Source organism: Xiphophorus hellerii, chromosome 21, assembly GCF_003331165.1.
Source record: "Xiphophorus hellerii strain 12219 chromosome 21, Xiphophorus_hellerii-4.1, whole genome shotgun sequence".
Taxonomy (NCBI): Eukaryota; Metazoa; Chordata; class Actinopteri; order Cyprinodontiformes; family Poeciliidae; genus Xiphophorus; species Xiphophorus hellerii.
In genome coordinates, this window is record NC_045692.1 from 13,717,846 (window position 1) to 13,730,334 (window position 12,489).

Consider the following 12,489-nt stretch of genomic DNA (forward strand, 5'->3'; position numbering starts at 1 on the left):
ATTGTATTTGTGAAGGGATCTATTCTTGGTGCAAATTACATCTGGAGATTTTTTGTTGTTGTTTTAACTAGATCAAGGTACTCTTGACCTCAGCAGAAGAGAAGAGGAGTGGACAAAAGAGAGAAAAAAGAAAGAGAGAGAAGTTGGAGGCTGTTTCTAAGGCCTGTGAGACCAGAGTCCGGATATGGCCTGGATACAGAAGAGAGACTCTTTTACGTCCCTCCTGACTACAAACACACTCAGAAATGCACTCAAGGAGACATGGACAAATGCAAACTCTTAATATTCAACTGGTTCCGACTGCAACATGACCAAAAGAAGGAACATGCAGTTTGCTTTATGAACTAGTTACACTAGGAAATCATGGGATGTCAAATGACAGCATCCATTATAGGGACATGAGCAGTGAGTTACTGATGACATTTCAATACAGGAACATGACACGACTTTCACTGTCCTCATTCACTTTCTCTCAGGCTCACAACAAAGAATCAAGTGATGTTGTGTAATTCAGTCGGTCTTTGTCAAAACACATAAAACTGCCGTTTTACCTCCAGACTATAGGGAAACTTTTGCTGTTGAACTTCTTCAGCCACAAAACATTAACATTTGAGAGTTGACTTGATCGTAACTTGAAATTGTTCTTTTTTTAAGAATGTACAAAAGTAACTACAGTCTATAAACGTGCAATGTTAGTTTAAGAAACTTAAGATTTTTGTTTAGCCATAAATGTGTTTATTTCATATTTTGTCTTGTATATTTTTATTACAGTGAACCTTCTTGCACGGCATCAAAATATCAAAGATTTAAAATACTAACGTTGTGGAAAGCAGAAACTAGATGTTAACTGGGTTTGTAAAAAAGGATGAAACCAATGATTTTGTAAAATAATAATAATAAAGATAAGGGAACTCCCAAACAAACGCATTCAATAAGTGAACTTCATTTTTTTTAAAGCATGGATTTGCACTTCTTTCTTTTATGTTATCATAATGCAATAAAAACTGATTTTTAAAACCATCTTTTTTCACTTTTTGAGAAAAATCCCATTCAGTGATTTTGCTTTAAATCCTTCTTGACCCGTTTACATAAATATAAAAAGGTTTTGTATGAGAAATGCACAATAGATTACAAATGATTCCTCCATACCGGCAACAGATTACAGCTTTGCAGGACAGCGCCAAGTCGAGGAAGGCCTGGCGGAGCTCGAAGGACAGAGCGTATTTGAGAGTTTGGCCATCGATGATCAGTGCAAGTTCATTTTCTTTTCTCAGAGAGTCGCCCAGGGAGGAACAGTGGGTGGTGAGCGTGGCACGAGTGGCCTGCAGGAAGACAAATGCACAGAGAAAAAGATGCAAATTATAATTTTTAACATTACCAAGATCTTATCATAAGTCAGAAGAAAACAGATGCAAACCTTAATAAGATTACACCAGGAAATGCTGTTGGCATTAAAATGATAAATCTCTTACCATAAATCTAAATCTTGCCACAAAAACTCTTTGTAAACTAAATCTGATTAACAATGTTTCCTCCTTTCCTGCAATGAGGCAGCGGATGTTTCAAACCACCACTTTTCTCTTTTCCATGTTTTCTTATGTAGACACTGTTGTCTTACAAAGTGATGAAAAAGCAAATCACGCACATCAAAACACACAAGCTGGTTTGCTGAAAGGTCAAAGCCACCAGCAGGTAAATGGAATCCATGTGTGCTTGGTTGCACGGTCGGCTTTCATCTGGGGAAACAATTTGCTTCTGTGTACCCCGAAAACAATTAAAAATGCCAATATAAAGTTCACAGTTGTTCCCGGCATCCTAATACAACGTGCAGATGCTGCCAGGTCCTGAGGGTACGTTTAATCGGTCCATAAAAATCCCAAATCCTTCCTTTAAGCGCTGCAGCACATGACGGCAAGAGAAAAAACTAGCAAAAAAACGGAACGGAAGTTAAAAAATGAGCTTAACCGGTGTAGATGGGTGAAATCTCACCTTCACAAGTAGCAGCAATAGGTACCTGTGCATGCGTGTTTGCGTGCGTGGGGGTGGGGGTGTGTGTGTGTGAATGCTAGGTTGCCTACAGCGCAGAGGTTTGGGGCTGTTTTGATTTAGATCTTGATAATGGAGGAACAGGGATTAATAGCGAAAACAAACATCCAGCGGCGGTGTAATGAACTCCATGTGGGGAAGCAGACACGCTACAAGCCTGACCACCACACACACACACACACACACACACGCACCCACACACACCCGCACGCCCACACACAAACCCGCACGCACACCTGAATTAGTTATATCCACTGACTCAAATCCTTATTTACTTTGGAAGTCCCTTGGACTTCAAAAAGACTTTAGCTGATTAAAGGGAAACTAAGATTTAAAAGATAAATTCAGGTTAAAATAAGTAAAATACTACCAGTCAAGCATTCAGAAAAAGGAGGTTTTATACAATACAAATGTTTGTTACATCAGTAAAAAACCTGGCAATCTAACCAGTTTAGTTTTTTGAGCACATGAGAACATTTAAAATGCATGTTCTCTCTTAAAACGATTGTTTATGACAGCAGGAACAAAAATAATTAGTGAACAGTGCGTTGCGAAAGAGGTTATTCCCGCTGAATTGGATTAATTCATTTCATTTATCCTTAAATGAAATGCAGCAAATTGCCTTCAGAAGCTTCCCACTTAGTAAACAGAGTGCAGCTGTGTGCAACAAATGTAATCAATATAGCAGTTCTATGAAGGGGTCAAAAACTTCCTAGAGGACATTATTCAACAAATCTGCACTGCTCAAATCTGGGCTCTTTGGAAGAGCAGCAAGAAGAAGTTAGGTGTTGAAAGGCAGCCATACAAAGTCCTTTTTGCAGTTTCCCAGAACAAAACATAACTGAACTTTTTGGTTTACAAGAAAAAAGGTTGCATGGAGCAGAAAACAACGACGACAACAAAATTACACCGTACTGTTATGCTATGGGGACAGTTTTCTTCAACATGGACAAAGTAGCTGGTTAGAGTTGATGATAAGATAGATTGAGCCAAGCACAGGGCAAAATTGGAAGAAAACATTCACCTCTCAGCAGGACAGCAACAGTAAAGAGAAAATTCAGAGCTACATTGGTTTGGATCAAAGCATGTACTAGAATGGCTTAGTCAAAGTCCAGACTTAATTACAAAATCAGTCTCTGTGATTTTTAGGTTTTAATTTTGCTTTAAGAAGGTGCACAAATGTTTTTTTTCTTGGTTTTACAAAGTATTAACTCAGGCAAGTTGAACATAAAAATATGGCAAACTTTTAGAATTTTTGCATTTATTTTCACAACCATGCATCTTTTCCTTCCACTTTAAAATTAAAAATGGTTTTATTTGGGTTAGTCTGTCAAAATAAAATCTTTAGAAAAATGCACTGAAGTTTGTTGTCGCAACACCTTTAAAAAAATAAAAATAAAAACATCTCAAGACATTAAACAGCAAACATTAATACATCAAATAATACAGAAACCAGCAACCCACGGGGAGGTGACCCTCCTGCCCACATAGCATTCAAAAGACATGAATGTATCAAACGCAACCATATGAACAAAGCAGCTGCTCTTCTTCCTGCCAAGTAGCGATGCACACGTGCATGCCCTCCCTCCGCAAACTCACACACGCACGCACACACCCACACACACAGGTCCCTTCTCTTCCCTAAAAAATTCCTCCCTCTTGTTTTCTCAGCCTGGGGGCTGTGTGTTTTTCCTTTGAATGCCGGAATTCCTGTTTGCCTTCACCTTTTTGCCCAAAACAACGAAGAGGAAAACAAAAACATAATGAAAGGATTAAAGGTGGTCAGAGTTCTCAGACTCAAAACCTTGGTGCTGATGAGTATGTGTAGAGTGTGTGCTTTAGTTTTAAGGTCTTGCACACTTTTACACCTAAAGTTTGATCATGTTTAGCCATTAGTGAGTCCATCCCATCATATTTAATTCACTAATAAGTTGTGCTTTAAAGTATGATAGGTGATCTGAATGCAGACACAGAGGCGCAGAAATGGTCTCCTGTAGCTGCCACTGGGCCCTAATGCTCCACTGTAACCTGTCACAGCAGGTTCAGACAAAGCTTGAGCGGCAGTTACGATAACCCAGGATAATAACCAGGATAAACCTGCGGAGAGCTACGGGGATTTAAAGTGTAACTACAGTTTGAACAATGGTTGGCTTTTGCAACCACACACCAAGTCCAGACCAACCCGACAAGAAAACTGTCTAAACATAAAGAATAGCTCACAATGGTCCATTACGGTCTGTTAGTACTTAAACAGAAACGCTGACGCAAGAAAGAGAAAAGATCTCCGTCTTTCTCACGCCAAATTACCTTCTATTTCTGGAAACTATGTTGGGGAGGAAAAAAAAAAAGTCTTATTTTTTAATTGCAACAATAACAACATGACTGATCTCATTAGTAGACATTTCAGCTTCCAAACTAAATGTTTATGTTTCATATGCATCTGGTCTGGACGCAAGCGGAGAGTCTCAGGACCACAGACACAAACACTGAGGCACAACTAGCAGACAGCATTCACAGGCCAGACGGCATGGACATTTTTTCAGGTTTATATCTGGGTCAGAAGCTGGGTGGTGTATGGAGGCAAGCTGAGGCGTCCCAGGTCACACTGTTACTTCGTTTTAAAACAAAGGGACAATAAAATTAAAACAACCAACCCAAACATATTTAATTAACAAGATTTATTGCTTATTTTCAAACCACGTAAAAGGTACAACTCTACACAACATTTAAATGTTCATTTCTGAAGCAACCTTCCATTTTTAATCCACAGGGTTTAAAATGATACCGGTCTATCTACACTTTGCAGATAGCCTTCCTGGAAGAGTTATAGCTATCTGCAAGAATTAGGAGTGGGTTCATGGGAATTTTCTTCCAGAAGTGCATTTATGAAATGAGAAGTCTCACTGCTGTTGCACTAGTTCATTCCAGAAAAGTATTTGAGGTAAGGACTCACACTAGTCGGACCTGCAACTTTCTCACCTCCTAAGGCAGGGTTGCCCAAGTCCAGTCCTCAAGAGCTACCATCCTGCAATTTTAAGATGCATCCATGCTTCAGCACACATGAATCAAATCAATGGCTCACTACCAGGCCTCTGAAGAGCTCAAAGATGCTGATCAGGCAAACTTTAAACAGGATTTCATTCAACATAATGTTTTCTGTTTGCAGGTCAATTTGCAGAGTACATGATAAAGACCTGTCAACAACTTTATAACTTAGTCTTTCTGATGTTTGCTAATGTTCTACTTCACAGAAGACTCAAGACTTCTGAAAGCTACAATGGATTCTATTTATAGGTATCAGTCTAAAAGGGGGGTGGAAAGAAATCCACACCATTACGTTTTAGATTTGTGACTATAAAAATAATGTGGAAAACTAATGTGCAAAATTTTTCTTCCACTTTTCTTCCATTTTTCTTCCAAGTGTGTGACACTTGAGTGTCACACACACATATACACACACACACAAAAGATAAATCATAAAATACATTGAAGCTTGTGCCTGTAACAGGACAAAGTGTGCAAAGGTTCAAAGGGTTTGGAAACTTTTGCAAGGCCATTTATCTGTGAGCTGGTACAGAGACATGTGGAAAGACAGACATGGACTGGTGACCAGACAAGCCTTGAAAAAAACTGCCGAGTGGGGGGGAAAAAAGGCGGGTAAGGACACGCTCATTTTAGCAGTGCAGATTCTGTCACCAATGAGATGCAATATACCGTTTAATTATCAGACGATGCATCTGTGCAAACAACCCACATCCTCTGCAGCCGGGGTCACACAGGAGGACTTCAGCTGTGAGAACAGCAGCAGTTACAAGCTGGAGCACACACTGCAAAGCTGTGTGTGTGTGTGTGTACATAAAGAAGATGAATGGGCAGAAGAAAGGGGGTGTTTGTTTAAGGGTTGTACTGCGGGCAGCATGACGAGCGCCTGGCGATTGTGGGAAAGTTTGATGGGACGTTTGTTCTACACGTTTATCATGCTGATCAGGAGGACCCAGTGCCACTTGGTCTTGGGTAAACAGTGGGTGAAGTTAAGCAGAGATGGGTGTGCTTCTGAGATTTTAAGTTTTAAACAACTTCAAGAGGAGCAGGGCGAAGATTTGTGCAGGTCTGTGTGTGGCGGTTGATCTGAAGGTGACAGGTGGCGCATGTCACGGCGAGTGCTCGCAAACCATTTACCCAGGAGGCATTGGTCTCAGGGTTTGTTTTGGTGAGGAGGAGCACCAAAAGGAGATCGTGTTACCGCTCATTCATCGCCGTAAAATGGGCTGGTAAAAAACCCCACACTCTACCTTTGCCCAGAATGTCCAGCTCATGGATGGAGCCAAATAAACAGTCCCCACAGCTTTATTCACAAACCCACTCCTGTGTCTCCAAAAAGGATAAACACACATATACTGTTCCTGTTTTCTGCTCTTAAGTCTACCTTTTCCTGCCACAAAGCAGCCAGGGTGTGTGGTCGCTTCCTGAGCATAAAGAGCATGCTGACAGATGTGGAGGTAGCGGCGTGAGGAGGACATGCAGGAAGAGGATCACACACCAGACAGCACACTGAATAATGTCGGCTATAATAATGTTTTGGATGCCATGCATAAAAATGTGTTTTTCCATCGATACATTTCGCAATAATCTAGAGGTGGACATAAATCTTAATCCCGAGATATATTAGCAAATCTCTTGCTTTGTTTGTTTGCAATAATGATTTGCCCAATCGACAGGAGAATATTTCCTTCTTCTGACTAATTTTCACTTTAGCTTACTTTAACATAGCCTACTGAAGATACAGATAAATCTGTGAAGTCCAATTTAATCATGAAGGTAAAATCTATCCACAAAAGAAAAATAAGAACAGTGGGTTTCAGACGTGCTTTTTCCTTTATCTTTAAAAAAAAGACACTGACACACACAAGTCCAAAACATTACCAGTGAAGCTACAGTGCCTGATACAAATGGGATCAAAAGGTCAACCTCGAGAGATTTTGATAAGCAGCTTCTGTTTTCACTCATGTGCAGGTTAGGCCTTCAAACAGGTCCACATGCGTACAGAAAGCGGACCTCGTGTGAGTTATTTTAAGTGAACGGCAGACAAGTGTTAAGCTGAGGATGGCATGGCTTTCATCTGCATCACGCACATCAAGAGCTCTCTGAAGTCATCCTGATAGACTGGAGGGATTAACACCATATGCATGTTTCTTCTGCTGCAGTTTAAAGCTACAATTTCTAAGAAATCTTTCCAGCTTCCTCAAGTCAAAACATAAAAGATTATTGCAAAGTCCATTCAAAGCACTTCATTGAGGTTTTCTGAATCTCATCCGACTGTTCATCTCAAATTTCCTGCTACTCTGGGTAAAATACATCCAAGAAAAAAACATAAACGCCTCACCTTCTCAGTTCAATGAAACTTCCCACAGACCTCTGTTTATGCTGCCTCATCTGCAGACAGCACCATTTATCCTGCTTCATATAAAGTCACTCAGGCATTCAGGATTTTTCTTCTTATGTATGAAAACATTTTTCTTCGCGAAAGATTAGAGTGTTTTCCCTGTGCACATGTACGCGCAAAATATACTTAGACCTTTTCTCATGAGCAGTCGAGCCAGTAATCTCTGTTGAAAGTGGCAAAAATAAAGAACAGGAAACAAAATATTTGCAATCCACCATCTATTTGAGTGAATTTGACCCCCTTCACATCAACTATTAACCAGACAGCAAACGTCAAACTAATCACACATAGCAGACCTCTAGAAAAAAGAAAAAAACCCCAAAAACAACCAATAATTTGATTGATCAGATTAGAGCATTAACTGTGCTAGCTGTCACCTGTTTAGCATAAAGGATAGGTCTAAAGCACCATATTTGCTCTAAACCTAAAATATGCACCCTGTCCAACTCAATTTACTCAGCTTTTAAGAGGTCCTGCATGCCATCTGGATTCACAATGTCTGGAAACCTCAGGGTTTTGCTTGGAGCATCATTTTGATAAAGTGAGAAATCTCACAAGTGCTCCATTATCTGTCACAATGCAAACATTTTAAAGTGATGGTGAGTACCAGTGTGCAGTTAAATGTGTAATCATGAACAAATTAAAGTCATTTTACATCGCTCTCAAATTAAGTCCCCTGTTAACCATATAAAGGGCTCACGCTGACCATGCGCCGCAGTAATGCAATTATTATACGAGCTAACAGTCCAGGACGCCGACTAACCGAGGCACTGAAGCAAGAAAATTACAAACCAAACATAGACCTCCACTGTTTATAGCTTTATGATACACTTTGGACCCACAAACTGATATCCATGCACATAATAATGCTTTAGTACAGAAAAAAAAGCTACAACCTCATTTTATTTGACCAAACAACACCACAATGTCCACAACAGGAAATTTACAAAAGCATATTATATTTTTAAAAGCAAAAAGACCCAATCATTGTACTTTGACTTTCAGAGACTTTCTGCTCTCATGTCCACTTCAAATGATCAGATAGATTCTATTGGACTAAATAGACTTTTACTTCAGCCAAAAATAAAAAAGCACAATTTACCAAACTGTTAAGATAATAATGGAAAATACTCATGACCCACTATATAAGCACGTTTACTCTCAATTAAACAGCATTAAGAGCAGCCACCATAGCCAATATATTGCCTTGATTTATTTTAGCCTATTTTTTAACCCCTTTACCAAAACAATTTGTTATTATATGTAATTTTTTTGAAAGGGGGCAGTATTGCATATTTTCCAGGTACATGGTGCAATTTAGTTGTTATAAAATGGCTTTAAATAAATATAACTTAAAAGAAATGAAATTGGGCCTCTGTCTCTTTAAGAAGCTCCTACTCTTTCTCATACTCCACCTTTAAAACATTACCACAACAAATGGTGGTGATGGTGTTGTGCATTATACCGTTTACAACTGCTGGAAACAACTGGAACAACTGGAAATAGGCGGTGCTTTCTGAGAGCAACGGGACATTCAAGAATGTTTTAAACATGCATGAAAGAATCGAGACAACACTCCAGGTATGTTTTTTGATGAGGGAACAACTTTACAACATGAAGTAGAGTTCAAAACAAGTCAGTTTTACATATTACAGCCCTAAACACTTGAACCACACTTTGGGAACCACTGCTTTACACTACTTTTACTTTATTACATGATTAAATTAGAGAGCACTAGATAAACTGGAATGTCCAACAACCACTCTGGAAATGAGCAGCTTGTTTTCAACAGAGCTGTTTATGGACTATTTATTGTTGTAACCATTTAGGCAAATAATGATTTTAGCGAGTCTGTTCAGCAGTTTGTTCCTTAATAGATCCAATAGTAAAAGCTCCTCAAGCATTGACTCGTTTGCTCCCAATGTGGATAGGATGACAGGCCTGTAGAACGAGTCAGCTCAAGTATATCAGCTTAAAGATAAAAAGTAAGTTGTGTTTATATTCTTAAAAGCACTGGAGCTGTACTTTTCTGCAGCCAACATCTTATTAAACAAAAGGCCAACAAGTGAGATTCTTAACACATGAAACATGAATGCAAGAAAAACATAGATTAAGTTAAGAAGGAAGATTCAATCTTAACAAGAAAAGCTCTTATACTTGAATGGTAACTCTAAAAAAGTAAACAATGTTCACACAGTGATTGGACAAAAAGTGTGATATTTTAGTGATCATCATCCATTTCACTAAAGGGGACATTAGAGACTTTAATTGCTTCCACCTGGAAACGTACAGAGCCCCACCCACCAATCTGACTAGAGACCACACCCCAGTTCTCACGGTAACCTTGTTAAAACACCCCACCGCATAACTTCCTCCCCTGGGAGCATGAAAAAAAAAAATAAAAATCCCCCAGTGCTGAACAAAATGATGCAGGCGCAGGAGGCTGCCAGGAAGAAGAGGAGGAGGAAAAAGGAGGAAGGTTTACTCACATCAAGAGAGTCCTCGTTGACAATGATGAGGGACATGCCGTGTGTCACCAGGCGACAGGAGTAACCTGAGAAAACAATACACCAGAGGGGAGAGAGTGGAGGATGGGAGAGAGATTGGGTTTACTCAAATACAAAAAAGACTGTCACTCAAACCTGCTCAACCTCTGACCAAATGACAGCGTAATAATCTGATGTCACGGTAAAAAGAAAGAATACCATCTTGAAATTGTAGAATTTTTTGTCGAGATGCACAGAAAAATCAGAGGTTGCCCCCATTGCTGACTTCCAACTTCAAAATCAAAAATCAAACCTTTTTTCTGATCAGTGAATGTGGCATACTAAATACTAAACAATCAGAAAACACAACCTGAAAGTGTTAGACGTTTGCATCTCATGCAGGGGTTAATTTTTACATATAGATTGTTTTTGTTTCCTTTTCTTAAGTCTGGTTTGATTTTTAATCTCGTGGTCTACTTAGGAACTCACAACTCATACATCAATCAATCAATTTTATAAACATTTGTCAATGAATTGGTGGTTAAATTGGTTTCAGGTTTCAATTAGTAGAGGAAAAGCATCCACTCATATTTTGTTTTCAGGTCCTTGTATTAGTGGACAATTGCCACCAGTTTGCTCTGTGACTCCTACGATAACCAAGAAACTACATTCAGCTGGAGCACAAATATACCGTTTTCCAATAATTTGTCGTTAAAGACCTAAGGGGTTGCATAAATGCTCACATACAGAATACATACCACTTAAGATTCCTACAAACTGTAGTTAGTTTGTTGGAGTTTGTCACACCTTAAACTAAGGGGGATTTTTTTTTCTTTAAATCAAGAAAAACAGCTATGCTATGATCCTCCCAAGCATGTGTTTCTGAAGTCAAATTGAATGCCTCCAGCAGAAATATCTTCTGCTCCTTACTTTGAAACTTGCTTACAAATCTCTCTGGAGCAAATTCTATGAGAACAATGGTCACAATATTTTACTAGGCAGAGTTGCTACTTTGTTCCAAAAAAAAAAAAGCAAAGAAAAATATGCTAGCAGAGAAATCCTATCCTAGAGTGTAGGGGTCATCTCTAAAGAGGAAGTTGTGCTGCATTTGATTTGTCTCAGGAGTCAGAGGTGGAAATGATGACCTGAGATGAGTGCGCTGTAAAATAAAAATAAAAACATTTGAGAGTTGCCATTTGTTTGGCTGCTGACTTTACTTCATATAAGCGGATGACATTTCTGTATCAAAAAGAATCATGTCCACAAAACTGAAGGTGTACAATATGCACAATGCTATGTTTACTCTGTTAATATGAATCATCAGAACAGATTTGGGCAACTTTTGATGCACTTGATATGCATGGACGCCATATTGGATCCTAAACTCAAAACTGTTTGATAAGCTCAGACTTTCTTAATCGGAATATGCGTTTAATTTTTATCAGGGAAGTCTTTTGAGTACAAAGAGGACGCACCTTTAAAGTGCAGGACTTAATCAGGAGGAGAATATAGAGGCTCTAAATTGGAGCACCAAAGCACTAAAGCAAAGCATTTGTGCAAGAGAGATCGTTTTAACTTAACAGAGCAGCACAATAAAGTGAAATTAAGGAATCGCACTTATAAACTGAACACTTGTTTTTGTAAGAAAAAATTTTCATAAAGCTACAATCACAAAGCCAAAGTCATAAATTAGAGGTTTTATTTTGCTCCAAGTCTGCCAGACCTTCCCAAAGTATTAGAAACCGGTTTAGAGCAATATTGATTTAGGTCTTTTTAAGGTTTTTAAAAGTAACTTGTCACTTTTCTAATCATATTCAGTCCACTATTTGAATATTTTAAGATAAATGTTTATTTTGTTTAAGCCAACAAATTCTGACCTTCAAGGAAAAGGAAAATGTTCCTAAATTCACTACAGAAACTAATGTAACTAACTTTCAGATATTTTTTCCCACCCTTGATAAGTCTTTCTGGTCTCCACTTGTCCATTCATAACATTTCTTTAGCATGCACTCAATATGAGGTCAGACACAAGCACTAAAAAGGAAATCAGCAAAAAAGATAATAAAAAAAATAATTAAAAAAAACAGAGCTACGAGATTTTAAAAAGTCTGGCTTCTTGGAATGACTTTAGTTTTTTTGCATTGTGTCTTTATTTAATTGTTTTCTCTCACCTATATTAATGGCCGTCTCTTGCTTGTCTCCTGTGAGCACCCAGATCTTGATCCCGGCCCTCATCAACGTGGCGATCGTGTCTGGGACGCCAGCCTGGAGACGATCCTCTATGGCTGTGGCTCCAAGCAGCATTAAGTTCTGTTGGCAAAACGGACAGAGCCAGAGGTAATTCTAGGAAATGAACCCGTAATGGCATAAAAAAAAAAAGTTAACGAGGTTTTAAGAAATTATATTAGGACTGATTTCAGAAAGACATCAGGTCCCTGTAAATGTGAACAATTCTGACAACACCACACATGACTAATTTGAGGATGAGAGCGATGCCAGACAGTTCAACTTTGA

General features: G+C 38.9%; 1 protein-coding gene across 8 annotated transcripts in view; it reads right to left on the minus strand.

The window, feature by feature from the left end:
* The window catches only part of atp8a2 (ATPase phospholipid transporting 8A2), a 63,095-nt gene that overhangs the window by 23,216 nt on the left and 27,390 nt on the right, over window positions 1-12,489 (minus strand). For all 8 annotated transcript variants that reach the window (XM_032552241.1, XM_032552239.1, XM_032552240.1 and 5 more), the window contains 3 exons: window positions 12,147-12,285; window positions 9,979-10,043; window positions 1,150-1,322 (listed from right to left, as the gene is read on the minus strand). In XM_032552241.1, coding sequence (XP_032408132.1) covers window positions 1,150-1,322; window positions 9,979-10,043; window positions 12,147-12,285 — 377 coding nt within the window. The remainder of the gene's footprint in view (window positions 1-1,149; window positions 1,323-9,978; window positions 10,044-12,146; window positions 12,286-12,489) is intronic.